General features: G+C 54.9%; 1 protein-coding gene across 2 annotated transcripts in view; it reads left to right on the top strand.

Moving 5' to 3' along the window:
* PAX7 (paired box 7) overlaps window positions 1-16428 on the top strand; it is a 106652-nt gene that overhangs the window by 30262 nt on the left and 59962 nt on the right. For both annotated transcript variants that reach the window (XM_048326702.1, XM_048326701.1), the window contains exon 5: window positions 8468-8667. In XM_048326702.1, coding sequence (XP_048182659.1) covers window positions 8468-8667 — 200 coding nt within the window. The remainder of the gene's footprint in view (window positions 1-8467; window positions 8668-16428) is intronic.

The raw sequence follows: 16428 nt of genomic DNA, 5'->3' as shown, positions 1-16428 counted from the left end.
CAGGGTGTCTCTGCCTCTCCCTGGCCCCGGCTGGAGCTGCTGCCCAGTCCAGGTGTGGCAGGGACTGATGGATGCCAGTCCCAAACTGGAGCTGAGCGTGAGGAGGAGCAGCTGGGCCCAGGCCATGGAGCTGCCCCGGGACCCACAGGAAGCAAACCCAGCGTGCCAGGATAAACCCGGACAGGGAATTTTACCCCCTGCTCCATCCCTCCCTGATTTTCCAGCCCCAGGTCCCACAGCCACGCTGGTCCCTCGTGTCCCCTGCCGGCCAGGAAATCCGGGCTCAGCTTCCCTGTAAATCCAGGGGTATTTGGGATTGGATCTCCCATCCCTGCTGCCTTACCCCGTAAATCCAGGGGTTTACCCCGTAAATCCTTCCTTCCTTCCTTCCTTCCTTCCTTCCTTCCGAATTCCTTCCTTCCGAATTCCTTCCTTCCTTCCTTCCGAATTCCTTCCTTCCTTCCTTCCGAATTCCTTCCTTCCTTCCTTCCTTCCTTCCTTCCTTCCTTCCTTCCTTCCTTCCTTCCTTCCTTCCTCCCTTCCTCCCTTCCTCCCTTCCTCCCTTCCTCCCTTCCTCCCTTCCTCCCTTCCTTCCTCCCTTCCTTCCCTCCCTCTCTCCCGGACCCTGCGCCTGCCACAGGCACGAGGCCATGAATATGGAAGTGCCGAAGGGGCCTTTTATGGCCCCCACAGCTGTGTGGGGCTGGGGCCGGCCCCGTTACCTCGGGCCGCCTGAAAAGGCCAAACAAAAGCCCGAAGAAAGAGGGCGAGGGGCGGAGGGGGGCAGGGAAGGCGAGAACCAGGAAAAGTTGAAAGGAAAGAAAAGAGGGCTGGAGTTGATGGATATTCCATCTGTTTGTGTTCAGGGAATCAACAAAGGCTGCCGGGGACGTGGCTCCCTGTTTGCCCTCCCTCCCTCCCTCCCTGTTTGCCTCCGGAATGTTCGGGATGCGTTGGTTTTGTTCGCCTGTGGAAGGAGGCAGAGAGTTTTGGGGTTTGTGTTGTGTGTGGGGACAGAGCTGGATGGGGCTTGGGATCAGCCCCGTGGATCCCACTATTCCCACATGGAACCTCTGGGATTGGATCTGTGATCGGATCTGGGATGGGATCTTGGATTGGATCTGGGATCAGATCTGGGATCGGATCTGGAATTGCATCTGGGATTGCATCTGGGATGGAATCTAGGCTCAGATCTGGGATGGGATCTGGGATGGGATCTGGGATGGGATCTGGGATTGGATCTGGGATCAGATCTGGGATTGAATCTTGGATTGGATCTGGGATCAGATCTGGAATTGGATCTGGGATTGGATCTGGTGATCGGATCTGGGATTGAATCTGGGATTGAATCTGGGATGAGATCCTTCCACCTGATAAAGGAGGACAAGTTCTGGGCTCTTCCAGAGTTTGGGATCCACGCGTGGCTTTGGGAAAGAGCAGCTGGTCAGGGATGGAATTCCGTCTGCTCTGTGGGTTGGAACAAGCCCTGCTGGAAGCCTCAGCTCCCAGGCCAAGCTTGCTCCGAGCCCGGAGTCACCTGGAATGGCTGAGAGAGGAATTCGGGGAGCTGTGGGCATTGTCTGCGCTCGGAGCAGGTCCTGGTGTGGGCCAGAGGCTTTTGGGGATGGATATTCCAAGGAAAACGGGATCTCTCCAGCTTTTCCTTCCCAAAATCTGGTGGTTGGTTGTGCCTCTGGAGCTGGGCTGAGCTCAGAGGGATGAAGGCTCGGGTTCAAATTGATGGATTTTTAATTGAGGGGAAATGGGGGGTGGGGGGGCGGAATTCCGGACCTCTGGGAATCCCAAATGGGGCCTTTGACCAAAGGAAAATTCTGTCTGGAATCTCGTTTGTATTCCATGGCCAGGTGAGAGAGAAGGGATTGGGAAAGGAGCTTTAGGATCATCCACCTCCAACTCCACGCAAGGGTTTTCCCAAAATCCCCGATCCCTGAGCTGGGAGGGGAATTCTGGTGGGACTGGGAGGAGAGGGAGGGATGGGGTGAGAAAAATGGAGAGAAATAAGGAAAAAGATGGAAAAATATGAGAAAAATGGAGAGAAATAGAGAAAAATGTGGGAAAATATGAGGAAAATAGAGGAAAAATATGGATGAAATATGGGGAAAATAGGGAGAAAGAGAGAAAAACATAAAAAAATAGAGAAAAATACAGAAAAAGGTGGGGAAAATAGAGGCAAAATGGAGGAAAATGGAGAAAATAGAGAAGAACAGCGAAAATATGGAAAATATGGGAAAAATATGGGGAAAATATGAAAAAATTGAGAAAAATTGAGAAAAATTGAGAAAAATCGAGAATAATATGGAAAGATATGGGGAGGTCTGAAAAGGGGGATCCTCTGTGGGGCTGTCGCTGGGGCTGCTCAGATCTTGTTGGCACCTTCCAAGTGAGTTTTCCTTCCTTCTCTCGTCCCGTTAAATCCGAGTTTCCCTGGCGCTGCGATCACTTCCCGGGCAGCCGCCTCCGGGTGGGGTTTGTGTTGGTCTTTGGGGTGAGTTTGCCGCAGCCAAGCGCAGCACAAAAAGCGCAGCAATCCCAATCCGTCCCCAATCCCAATCCATCCCCAATCCCACTCCATCCTCAATCCCACCATCCCCACTCCCACTCCATCCCCAATCCCACTCTGTCCTCAATCCCAGTCCATCCCCACTCCCACTCCATCCCCAATCCCACTCTGTCCCCAATCCCAGTCTGTCCCCAATCCCACCATCCCCATTCCCACTCCATCCCCAATTCTGCTCCATCCCCAATCCCATTCCGTCCCCAATCCCGCTGCCTCCCTATTCCTGATCCATCCCCAATCCCACTCCTTCCCCAATCCCACTCCCTCCCCAATCCCAGTCTGTCCCCAATCTCAATCCATCCCCAATCCCACTCCATCCCCAATCCCACTCCATCCCCAATCCCATTCTGTCCCCAATCCCAATCCATCCCCATTCCCAATCCCTCCCCAATACCACTCCTTCCCCAATCCCACTCCTTCCCCAATCCCGCTCCCTCCCCATTCCCAATCCTTCCCCAATCCCAATCCATCCCCATTCCCACTCCATCCCCAATCCCGCTCCCTCCCCAATCCCAATCCATCCTCAATCCCGCTCCCTCCCCATTCCCGCTCCCTCCCTGACTCCAGCGCCTTCTCCAAGGTCTCACACCGCGTCATCCCCAAAAGCCCCGGGACACAGAAGGAATTTTGTTTGGAATGCAGAGGCTTTTTGTGGTGATGTCAGTACAAACGAGGCAGCTCCGAGGGGATCTGAGCCTCCCACCCCTCAAACTCCGCCGCTCCCCAATCCCACTCCGTCCCCAATCCCGCTCCCTCCCCAATCCCGCTCCCTCCCCTTTCCTGTTCCCTCCCCACCTCGCCATCCCTCCCGGTTAATTTTTAGGATGGTGCAGCTGGAAGGGAGAGGAAAGGGAGGGAAGAGCTGAGGGCTGGCAGCAGCTCCCCTTTCCCCTCAGACAAATCCATCCCTCCGTAATGAATGCGCTCCCACGCCCGGCGCTGCCGAGCCCGGCTCCGAGGGGCTCCGGGACCAGGCTGCGGCTCCTTGTGGAGCATCCCGGGCTCAGGCTGAGCCTGGAGGGCCTCGCTGGGGCCGATTCCCCCTAATCCTGTTGATTAATTTAACTCCAGGGCCAAGAGGAGCCCAGAGAGAGGAGGGAGGCGGAGAGGGCGGGAGGGAAACGGAGGAGAAGGGAATGGGGATGGGGAGAAGGGAATGGGGACAGAGGAGAAGGGAATGGGGACAGAGGAGAAGGGAATGGGGATGGAGAAGGGAATGGGGACAGGGAAGAGAATGGGGATGGGGAGAAGGGAATGGGGACAGGAAAGGGAATGGGGATGGGAAGAAGGGAATGGGGATGGGAGAGAAGGGAATGGGAATGGAGAAGGGAATGGGGATGGAGAAGGGAATGGGGATGGAGGAGAAGGGAATGGGGATGGGGAAAGGAATGGGGATGGAGGAGAAGGGAATGGGGATGGGGAGAAGGGAATGGGGACAGGGAAGGGAATGGGGATGGAGGAGAAGGGAATGGGGAGAAGGGAATGGGGATGGGGAGAAGGGAATGGGGATGGGGGAGATGGGAATGGGGGTGGGGGAGAAGGGAATGGGGACAGAGGAGAAGGGAATGGGGACAGGGAAAGGAATGGGGACAGAGGAGAAGGGAATGGGGATGGGGGAGATGGGAATGGGGACGGGGGAGAAGGGTGTGGGGACAGGGGACACAGCCAGGCCCTGATCACAGACAGCTTTTCCTGGGCCTTCCCTCCAGTTCCAGATTCCTGCTGCTCCTTCCAAACCCATCCACAGAGCTCCTGCTCATTGTCCCCACCCATGAACCAGCAGCTTTACTCAGGAATGGGAATTTGGGGCTGTAATTCCCACATTTCCTCGTGCTGGAATGAGCCCCGGGATTTCCCTTTGTCACCTTTCCCTGCACTGCTCCAGGGGCACGAGGAGCTGCCGAGGGCTTATTCCCTTTTCCCAGCTCATCCTGAGGATTCAGAACTCGGCACTGCTCCGCACAAACCCTCAGCATGGAATGATGGATGCAGTGATCCCTCCGTGCCTGAATCCCAAAGATTCCCCTTTCCTGACCTCCTCCACAGGGTCATTTCTCCCCTCTGCTCCCAGAAGGTGCCCAGACATTGGAATATCTCCCTCAGAGCAGTGGGATGTTTCCACACTGCATCCTTGCTGCCACTCCCAGGATGAAGCCTCTGCCTTTTTATTCCTGAAATTAGGATTTCTTTCCAAAACCAAAGAGATTCGGGCAGTTGGAGTTTTTCATTCCAAGCTGCGGAGCAGTCACTCTGGAAAAGAGATAAAAACCCAACGGAATCACTCCTAAAAATCCCAAATACAGCGGGATGAGCGCGTGTCCTGTAGCCCACACACTGCTCTCCTGGCTTTTCCTTCTCTCCTGTTTTTTCCTTCCCTCCTGGTTTTCCCTTCTTCACTTTTCCCTGTTCTCTGCCTTGTCCTGCTGGGAGGTTTTTCCCTCCGTTCACTCCCCACTCTGCTTTTCCCATCAATCTTTCCTGGGATGAGATCCCGCGGGAGCCGCCCGCTGCTTCCCATCCGTCAGCAGCGCTGGGATTGGGAAACCACCCAGGAAAGTGCTGCTGGAAATTTCTGCACCTTCCTCTCTGCAGGCTGAGCGAGTGTAAAACACCACCAGGTCATTCCTGTGGCAAAAGTCCCTGGAAATTTGGATATCCCCCTGCTCCCGCTGCTGGCAGCTATTGCTACACGGGGATAGGTTGGGAAAAATGAAGGGTTTGAGTTTGGGATGAATCCCCAGCCCGGGAGTCTCCCACAGCTTCGGAAAACCAATAGGGGAGAATGTGGGAATGGATCGTCTGGGATGTTCCAGCTGGTTGGGAATGGGAAAGAGCTGTGGGGCTGTGATGGGATGTGTTGGGTGACGGGCTCGGAGAGCCCATCCCAGCTGGAAAACATTCCCTGTCTTTCCTGCTTCCCTGCCTGACAGCAGCAGCTGCTCCGGGTGGGAGCAGCTGGTCCCAGGCATTCCCTGGGATTTTTCCTGCTCCCTCGCTTTCGGCTTTGAGGTCGGGCTCTTGGAGCCGGGCACTTGGCACCGGGAGCCGTGGCTGCCGTTCCCAGCCTTTCGCGGCTGCCAGGGTCACCGGGGGTGGGTGGGTGACTTCCGCACGGCTGGAAAACGGGGAGAACGCCGGGCGGGAGCTGTTGGGAAGCTCGGGAATGGGGAGGTTTATCCTGATTTTGTTCATATTAATCATCTCGACCCTTTTCACCCCGGAATCAGCACCATGGAGGGGACGGAGGGTGACAATCCCTCGTCCTCTCCCAAAACTTCACGGAGAAATCCGGGATCCATTAGGAGAAGCTGGGGAAGGAAGTTTGGGGGTTTTCCCTTCCCGAGCGAAGTGAGGGAGGTGGAATTTGGTGCAGATCCTTTCCTGGGTGGTTTTCCCTGCTCCTGGGGGGATCGGGATCCCAGTAGTGGGATGGGAGGAGCAGCCAAGCTCATGAATGATGGAGCAGCTCCAGTGAGGAGCTTCAGGGAAGTTCTGGAGCTTTCCAGATGTGCCTTTGCACAGCAGAGGCTCCTCCACGGCCCAGATGTGCAGGCTCCTACCTGCCCCGGCTCATCTGGGGCCCAGATGTGCAGCCTTGCTGTTCTCAAGCCCAGATGTTCCTTCTCCTGGAGACCACAGGCCTTCCCTGGAAGTGAACAAACCCCAAAAACCTCATTGAGAAACAAATTCTGGCTACACATGGAAGGGCTTTGAGATTTTTTTAGGATTTTTGGTTTTAGGATCTTAGAAATGCGGGGCAGGTGCTGCTCCTCTGGAGCTGTCGGGGAATTTCTCACTGATTTGGGGGAGGAATTCAGAAATCAAAGGGTTTGGATCGAAGAGCTGAACACGTGTAGGGCACTTAACGGGAAGCCAGAGCCTGAAGGAGGGAAAACCTCTCCATGGGATGTTTTTCCCCCCCAAACAACCCCTGGAGCAGAGCTCCCCTGACTCCAGCACCTTCTCCAAGGTCTCACACCGCGTCCTCCCCAAAAGCCCCGGGACACAGAAGGAATTTTGTTTGGAATGCAGAGGCTTTTTGTGGTGATGTCAGTACAAACGAGGCAGCTCCGAGGGGATCTGAGCCTCCCACCCCTCGAACTCCCCAGCAGCTGTCGGGAAGCCACAGCTGCAGCTCCCAGCGCTGCCAAGAAGAAAGGCAGATTTTTGGGTGATGATAATATAGGAGCTGAACAAAAAAGAGGGTGGAAGAAAACACCAGAGGCTGGAAAACACGGTTAGAGGCTCCAGGGAACTTTATGGTCAAGCTGAGCTTATGTAAGCCCTGCTTTAATCCTAAATTAGCAAAGGTTCGCCCGAAAGAAAAAGGACTTTGCTGTGAGCACGATTTGGTTCTGGCTGTCAGCAAGGCTGGGTGGTTCCCGGGGAAAACAACAGCCAGGCTTGGAAAGGGAAAAAAATCAATTAATCCAGTGAATCCCCTGTTTTCTTGGGAAAGAAGGAAAAGGTGGCAGGGCCGGAGCTGTCCCCACCTCCTGTGTCCCATTGTCCCTTCTCTGCTACCCTGAACTGGGGGCACATTTTGTGGCCTGGCTGAGACCCTCCAAAATCAACACCTGCACCCCATAAGGAACCCAACCCCCCCCTTGGAACATCTCCGGAACCCGGGATTGCTCCAGGAGAGCCAACATCGGAGTCCCAGCTCCTCCAAAAGCCACCTGGGGAATATCCATGCGGGGCCTTCTGCTTGATCTCCAGCCAAAAACATGGAGCACAACTGGGTTTATTTATTCCAGCTGCGCTCCTCTGGGGTCACCGGAGACTCAGGAGGCCACACCTGGCACTGGGATCAAGGCAGGGAGAAGGGAAAGGAAAAAAGTCCAGGGAAAGTTGAGGTAGAGGAATAAGGGGCTGATTAAACATTGGGAAAGGACTTGATGGCATCGGAATTCCATAGGAAATTTGGGAACTGAAGAGCTGAGCTGTCTCCTGTGGGCAGCCCAACCTCTGGCTGAGGCAGAGCTGGAAAAGTTTTTCCCATCTGTAAAAATTCCCAGTTGTTCCTTTTTTTTTCCCCTAAACTGAAATCTTCAACCCCAAAACGTGATAAAACACAGGAGGAAATTGGGCAGCACAAGTCAAAGCGTCGTTTGTTGACAACATTTCAGGGTGAAATGGGCAGCTCTGAAATGGGAATTTCCAATAAAAAATGGGAATTCCTTGAAATACGCCGAGCGCTGGAAGTTCTTTCTCTGTAATGGTTTGAAGCAGGAACTGTGAGCTCCCCTTTTCCTGCAAGGAGTTTTGATTTTCCGAGGTTTTCTTTGCAATGTGGGGAAAAATAATGGTGAGAAATTCCATAAGTAGCATAAAAGTGGTGGCTGATTCGTCCACGGGCAGAGTTTTCCCTTGTGAGGCTGGTGGGAAGAGAAACGACAGATTCCCCATCCCTGGAAGTGTCCGAGGCCAGGTTGGACGGGGCTCGGAGCAACCTGGGACAGTGGAAGGTGTCCCTGCCCACAGAAGGGGTGGAATGGGATGAGCTTTAAGGTCCCTCCCAACCCAAACCAGTCTGGGATTCTGGAATTCCCATGACTGTGGAGAAAGCTGGACTGGAGGGACTCATTTTCTTAGATATTGGGAAGGAATTCCTCCCCAGGAGGGTGGGGAGGGCCTGGAATGGATTTCCCAGAGGAGCTGTGGCTGCCCCTGGATCCCTGGGATGATGAGGGGCATCCCTGCCCATGGCAGGGGGTGGAATGGGATGAACTTCGAGGCCTTTCCAACCCAAACCGGAACATTTCTGATCCCAAGCTTTATTTTGCTGGACACCGAGCTGGCTTTGCCGGGCTCTTTAACGCTTCCAATATTTTTCCCCGTGGGACCGAACCTCCCCCCTCCTGATCTCCCGTTTCTCCCCTTTTCCAGGGAACCGCCTGGACGAGGGCTCGGATGTGGAGTCGGAGCCGGACCTGCCGCTGAAGCGGAAGCAGCGCCGGAGCCGCACCACGTTCACGGCGGAGCAGCTGGAGGAGCTGGAGAAGGCCTTCGAGAGGACCCACTACCCCGACATCTACACCCGCGAGGAGCTGGCCCAGCGCACCAAGCTCACCGAGGCCCGCGTGCAGGTAAGGCCCGGCCTAACCGCGCACAGCCCGGCCTAACGCCACACTCCCTGGCCTAACCCTGTGATCACTGGCCTAGATCCCCGGCCTAACCCCACACTCCCCGCCTAATCCCGCACTCCCCAGCAAAACCCTGTGCAGCCCAGCCTAACCCCACGCTCCCCAGCCTAAGCCACGCAGCCCAGCCTAACCCTGCGCTCCTCAGCCTAACCCCGTGCTCCCCAGCCTAATTCCACACTCCCCGGCCGAACCCCGTGCAGCCTGGCCTAACCCCGCACACTCCAGCCTAACCCCACGCTCCCTGGCCAAACCCCACACAGCCTGGCCTAACCCCGTGCAGCCTGGCCTAACCCCGCACATTCCAGACTAACCCCATGCTCCCTGGCCTAACCCCATGCAGCCTGGCCTAACCCTGCACACTCCAGCCTAACCCCACACTCCCCAGCCTAACCCCACGCTCCCTGGCCTAACCTCACGCTCCCCGGCCTAACCCCACACTCCCCGGCCTAACCCTGTGCAGCCTGGCCTAACCCCGCACATTCCAGACTAACCCCATGCTCCCTGGCCTAACGCCATGCAGCCTGGCCTAACCCTGCACACTCCAGCCTAACCCCACACTCCCCAGCCTAACCCCACGCTCCCCGGCCTAACCCCACACTCCCCGGCCTAACCCTGTTCAGCCTTGCCTAACCCCATGCTCCTCAGCTTAATCCCGCTCTCCCTGGCCTAACCCCGTGCTCCCCGCCCAGAACGCGGCTGCTCCTTTGCTGCCTCTTGTCAACAGAGAAAAACCTTTGCAACGGGGCTCAAATAATCAAATTAAAAGCAGATCTCCATTGGAAGCTTCCGGGTGGTCATGGGCACACCCAGTCATGGGATTTCTATGATTTGATAAGGGGGATTAATTAGGATATCTGACAGGTACATCCCATAGGAGGTTCAGTTGTCCCAGGAACTCACCCCCTGCCAACCCCAAGGGTTTCTTGGCCCCATTCCCTTGTCATGTCTTCTCAGATTGTGGTTGGAAACCAAAATGTTCTTCTCTTTGTGGAAACAAGACTAAAAAGCATTTTGGGGATGTGCTAGAAGGTGAATTATTGTTCTGAAATCCAGGAGAAAGGGTAGGAAAACCACCAGGAGCTGCATAGCTCTGGGATGGTGTCCCACAGAGCTACGGATGTAGGAGAAACACAGAAAAAGCCGAACTCTTTAGGCATCACTTCCCCTTGGAATGAGGGAATTCCCCTTGGGGAATGAGGCTGCTCCAAGGTGGGAGCCGAGGTGAAACCCAGCTCTGCCTCTCGGGCTCGATGGGTCCCATCCAACTCGTCCCCATTCCCACGGATTTAGAGAGGCCCTTTGGGTTTGGCCCCTCCGGAGGTACCAGCTGCAGGGTTTGTGTCCCAGTTGGGACCAGGAGCCAAACTTTGGCATTTTCTCTTGGAGGCGATCCCTCAGTTTTCCCGTGAGGTCGCAGCGCGTGTTTATTCCCGCCCGGAGCAATCCCACATTTCTCAGCCTCGCTCAGGGGAGCAGATCAGATTTTGCAAAGTTTGCAAGTTCCGTGTGTGAATTTTCCGACAAGTTTTGGGTTGGTTTTTTTTTTTCCCCTTGGATCTCTGGAGAGCACAACAAGAGAGTGGGGGGGGGGGGGGGGGGGGAGGGCAGGAGAGGGGAGGAGCGGGACGGGAGGGTTTGGAGCCGGGAATTCTGACATCGACACGATTAATGGCCCTTGTGGGAGCTGCACACAGAGCCCCTTATGTGTCCCGCATAAAGGCTGGGTCAGCAGTGTGTGCAAACAGCACAGGGATCAGCAGATCGCCAGGATAATGGAATCCCTCGGGAAAGGCCGGGAAGGGGGAGGGATTGGGGATTGCGAGTGTTACCACAGTGAAATGGAGACCCCCGCAGGGTCCCAGAGGGGCTTTCGGGAGAGGCTGCGGGAATCCCGGGCACTGTGCGAGCAGGGAAAGGGCTCTCCAGGCTCTCTCCTGCCAGGAATGAGCTTTTCCAAAGGAAACCAGGCTGACTTGGGCTGTGGGTCTTGGGATAAGGGTGTGCTCACCCAGGAGCTGGAGCTGCCAAAGGGTTTTCGGGTTTTCTTCTTCGACATCTGGGAATGGGGTGTCCCCCACTCTTGGTTAAGGACTTTTCCCAAAGGATTGGGGCAGGTGCTGTCACCTCCTTCCAGCTTCCTCCTGGGAAATCCTTGATTTCCCTGGATCTCTCTAGACTTGGCCGTGGAGACTGGGAAAGGAAATCCAGCAAAACTTGGGCTGGTTCTGGCTTTGATCTTGGCCCAGGGAGTTCAAAAGTGTTCATTTGGTGGCTGTGTAGGATCAGGGATATTTGGAGCCTGGGAAAGCGGCTCATTAAGGGAATGAAGCCACCCGGGGTTTGGAATGTGTGAATTCCCCAGTTTTAGTTTTGCATGCTTTGCCCTAATTGCTCTTCCTCGTGTAGGTGGGCACGAGCTGTCGAGCAGGGGGTAAAAAATGGATGTTCCTGTGGTAAATAATGGAAAAAACGGAGTTTCGAGGGACAGCAGAGTTTAGGGATGGGGTGAGGGTTGCACGAGGGACGTTGGAGAGGAAGGGAAGAGCCCCAAAATTCCAGGGAGAGCACAAACCTTTCCGAAGGCTGGGAGAAAGGAGGGAGGCAAGGGAATGCCAAATAAATAATCAAATTAATTAAATAATTAAATAATGAGAGCTTTTCCCTTGTCCCAAGCTGGGATCTCCCAGTCCCTCGCTGCTCCCAGGCACTCCGTGAGGAGGCTCCTGCCAGGGCCGTGCAGCAGCTGCTCTCCGAGGCACATTCCTGCTGCCTTTCCCATTCCAGCAGCCTGGCACGGGCAGCTTCTTCCCACCACTTGGGAGGCTGCCGGCCCTTGGCGGATTTTCTGGATATCAGGGCGGATCTTCCGCTGGCTCTTGGGATCTGCAAACATCACTCAAGTCAAGGGGAAAAAAAAAAATAGCCCCCCACACACATAAATCCACATGGACACATCCAGCAGGGAATCTTCCCCCACCTCGGGGGCTCTCTTCTGTTTCGACTGAGTTTTTAAGCCACAAGTTGAGTTTTGGGTTAAAAATGGCTCTAAAGCAGCAGGGCCAGCTCAGATCAGGGGTTTTGGGGATGTTTACGAGGCATGGAGGGACAGGACAAGGAGAAATGGTTCTAAACTAGAAGAGGGACAGCTTAGATGGGATATCTGGGAGAAATTCCTTCCTGTGAGGGTGGGGAGGCCCTGGAACAGCATTCCCAGAGCAGCTGTGGCTGCCCCTGGATCCCTGCAAGTGTCCAAGGCCAGGTCGGACAGGGCTTGGAGCACCCTGGGACAGTGGAAGGTGTCCCTGCCCGTGGCAGGGGTGGCACTGGGTGAGCTTTAGGGTCCCTCCCAACCCCAACCAGCCTGGGATTCATTCCATGATTCCGTGAAGGGCCTCACCAACATCTGCCCGTCCTCCTCGTCCCAGAGCTCCAGGTGTGAGGTGGGGGCAGAGGTCAGGAGGGGTTTGTGACCCCAAAGAGGGGCTGGAGAGCGGCTGCCCCACATCTGGTCCTTGTTCCGCTCATCCCCTGGATCACAGCTCGGGGGTGGCTTTCTTCCTGTATCCTACTCCTACTCCTACTCCTACTCCTATTCCTGCCCCTACTCCTGCTCCTACTCCTACTACTATTCCTACTCCTATTCCTACTCCTATCCCTACTCCTATCCCAGTCCTACTCCTACTCCTACTCCTACTCCTACTCTTATTCCTATTCCTACTCCTACTCCTACTCCTACTCCTATTCCTACTCCTATTCCTATTCCTACTCCTATTCCTACTCCTACTCCCACTCCTATTCCTACTCCTATTCCTACTCCTACTCCTATTCCTATTCCTATTCCTACTCCTATTCCTATTTCTACTCCTACTCCTACTCCTACTTCTATTCCTACTCCTATTCCTATTTCTATTCCTACTCCTACTTCTATTCCTACTCCTATTCCTACTCCTACTCCTACTCCCACTCCCATTCCTACTCCTACTCCTACTCCTACTCCTACTCCTACTCCTGCATCATATTCCTGTGCTGGAATCCCACTTTGATGCTCCCCGGACAAATCCAAGCAGGTTTGTCCATCTCTCTCTGCTCCTCTCTCCTCTCTTGGCCTCTCCACGTGGAAGGAGAATTCCCCCCAGTGCTGCTCCTTCTCCCCCATCCCTGGGAGCTCCCATTCCATCCCCTCCTCCCTGTGGGAAGCTGCTGGCTCCGTCAGACCTTCCTGGCAGGGCCTGGAGCCCGGCTGGGCACGCAGCTGTCGGGATAACTGGAAGTTTGACACGTTGACAGCTCATAAAACCCACGAGCTGAACAAGCAGACGGGGCCTGGGGGGAGCCGCTCCCAGCTCCGGTTTCTCGGAATATCCTGGGAGGCTGAGCGGGGTTTTGGCCGGGTCACGGCGGTGTCGGGGTGCTTGGGATGCAGCATTCCAGCTCAGGCTTCCAAAGGGATGAGCTGTTAACAGGTTAATCCCAAACCGAGCAGAGCCAGGGATGAGCCTGAGTGGATTTCCGGGGGAATCGGGATGGCGGTGGGCAGCCAGTGGAAATTCCAGGGATTTGTGCTTGTGCCAGGCAGTGTCCTGACTCACAGGCCCAAACCGAAGGAATTCTCACCCATCTGCGAGCTCCCCTTTCCACCCTCCCAGAAAACAACCCACGAATGTCCCGAGCATTCACGGATTTGGGAATTAGCAGGAATCCACTCCGCTAATTTAGTGGGAGCTTTGATTTTGATCTTGGATGTTTTCTGGGATTCTTTCACCCGTTTTTTTAATTATCTCACGTTTTGATGTGGGAAAAAAAACCCTTAGAAGGGATTCTGTGACAGCTTTGAAGCTTTTCTCCCCGGCATTCCTGGTGGAGGGACTGTTTCCCAGAACAACTCATTTCCCATAAACAATGGGGAATTTGTTTGTGGAGTGGTTTTCAGCAGGAAAATCCTTTTGCCAGGAGATTCTTCTGTAGGTGTAGAAATGACCTCTCTAAGCGATGCTGATGTCACAAAAGCCACCAGATCCATCAGCCACGAGGCTGGAGAGCTGGAATTAATCCTTGTCCTGGACAATCCCAGCTGTGGACTGGTTTTCCCAAAGCTGCTCCATTTTTAGGGCAGGTTACCAACAACCCTCGCTGCTTAATCCTGTTATTTCACCAGCAGCAAGAAACAGAACTTAAAACAAAACTCTCCAAATTATCCCCTTCAGCCTCAAGTCACCTGGAAATTTCCCCACTGGAAATGTTTCCCACAAATATTCCCTGCCGCGGAGGTTCTCCCTTTTTTCCTGGTGCTGTGCCGAGTCAGACGTGGCAGGCTCTGAAGTTTTACATCCAAAAATCGGCCAAAATTGTTCCCAAAAAAACCCCCTCAGAGGGTGTTTTTGGCTCCTCAGCATCACCTGGGGGTGACTCAGGTGGTCACAGCTGGGCATGAGTGGGTTTGGGATCCTGGCTCCTCCATGGGGGATTCCTGGGAATACAGGAGGTGGGAGCACTGTGCTGCTGATTTTTTGATACGAATCCCCAGGAAATTCCCTGCACTGGGAAACTCTCATTTCAATCCCAAATTAAAGCAGGCAGCAGAGTTGCGAGCCGGTGCTTTATCAGTCCTTTTCCTGGTGGATCCCTGGCGATTCCCGCCCGGCAGAAAACGCCTCTGCTGGTTCATAAAAGGGCTCGGAGCAATCCTGGAATCTGGGAGCATTCCACAGAAATGTGGGTTTTCTGAGACATTTCCCAACTGCAGGGAATGAACGGCCTCGTTCTGCACAGGTCTGCACCGATTTATGGCCGCAGGGTCTGTCCAATTGGCCCAAACCCAAACAGGGCCTCCCCCGGGGGCTTTTAGGAGCAGAATTTTACCCCAAAATTCCCAGCCCAACTAGGGCATGGACCAAAATCTTTGTGCTCCCAATCCTGAACCTCTGGTTCCAACCCAGTAAAGACCAGTAAGGGTCCAGTGGCCAAGGCCTTCCTCGAGTCCCAGCCATGCTCACACCAGGGTTAGGCAGAGATAATCAGGGAAGCAAAACACGGGGTGTGGTTTGGATTTTAATTCGATTTTAGCAGCGCCTTCTCTGAGAGCTGAAATCATCCCTGGGAAACAGAAATTGTAAAATGCTGAGCTGGGAAACCCCGCTTGCAAAGAGTGTCCAAAAGCTGTTGAATTCCATGGGAATATGATTTTATTTATAAATGTCATTACCTTCTGTGCTACGGGGTAAAGCTGCGTCACGGGGCAACGTTGGGCTTGGAGCTGGGAGTTCCTGGCTTTAGGATGTCTCACGTGGAAGTGGACACCTCTATCCCACTCCTTCTCTATCCTCTTCCCCCTCTATCCCCTTCCCCCTCTATCCCCTTCCCCCTCTACCCCATTCCCCTCTATCCCACTCCCCTCTATCCCATTCCCCCTCTATCCCACTCCCTTCTATCCCACTCCCCTCTATCCCACTCCCCTCTATCCCACTCCCCCTCTATCCCACTCCCCTCTATCCCCTTCCCCCTCTATCCCACTCCCCTCTATCCCACTCCCCTCTATCCCACTCCCCTCTATCCCATTCCCCCTCTATCCCATTCCCCTCTATCCCATTCCCCTCTATCCCATTCCCCTCTATCCCATTCCCCCTCTATCCCACTCCCCTCTATCCCACTCCCCTCTATCCCACTCCCCTCTATCCCATTCCCCCTCTATCCCACTCCCCTCTATCCCACTCCCCTCAATCTCATTCCCCTCTATCTCATTCCCCTCTCACTCCCCTCTATCCCACTCCCCTCTCACTCCCCTCTATCCCATTCCCCTCTACCCCATTCCTTTATCCCATTCCCCCTCTATCCCACTCCCCTCTATCCCACTCCCCTCTATCCCACTCCCCTCTATCCCACTCCCCTCTATCCCCTTCCCCCTCTATCCCCTTCCCCTCTATCCCATTCCCCCTCTATCCCATTCCCCTCTATCCCATTCCCCCTCTATCCCACTCCCCTCTATCCCACTCCCCTCTATCCCACTCCCCTCTATCCCCTTCCCCCTCTATCCCACTCCCCTCTATCCCACTCCCCTCTATCCCATTCCCCCTCTATCCCATTCCCCTCTATCCCACTCCCCTCTATCCCATTCCCCCTCTATCCCACTCCCCTCTATCCCACTCCCCTCTATCCCATTCCCCCTCTATCCCACTCCCCTCTATCCCACTCCCCTCTATCCCACTCCCCTCTATCCCATTCCCCCTCTATCCCATTCCCCTGTATCCCACTCCCCTCTATCCCCTTCCCCCTCTATCCCACTCCCCTCTATCCCATTCCCCTCTATCCCACTCCCCTCTATCCCATTCCCCTCTATCCCACTCCCCTCTATCCCATTCCCCCTCTATCCCACTCCCCTCTATCCCATTCCCCCTCTATCCCATTCCCCCTCTATCCCATTCCCCCTCTATCCCACTCCCCTCTATCCCACTCCCCTCTATCCCATTCCCCCTCTATCCCACTCCCCTCTATCCCACTCCCCTCAATCTCATTCCCCTCTATCTCATTCCCCTCTCACTCCCCTCAATCCCATTCCCGTCTATCCCACTCCCCTCTATCCCACTCCCCTCTCACTCCCCTCTATCCCATTCCCCTCTATCCCATTCCCCCTCTATCCCACTCCCCTCTATCCCATTCCCCCTCTATCCCATTCCCCTCTATCCCACTCCCCTCTATCCCACTCCCCTC

The sequence above is a fragment of the Corvus hawaiiensis genome, chromosome 22, assembly GCF_020740725.1.
Source record: "Corvus hawaiiensis isolate bCorHaw1 chromosome 22, bCorHaw1.pri.cur, whole genome shotgun sequence".
NCBI lineage: Eukaryota > Metazoa > Chordata > Aves > Passeriformes > Corvidae > Corvus > Corvus hawaiiensis.
The sequence above is the reverse complement of the archived record's forward strand: the minus strand, read 5'-3'. Positions and strand labels throughout refer to the sequence as shown.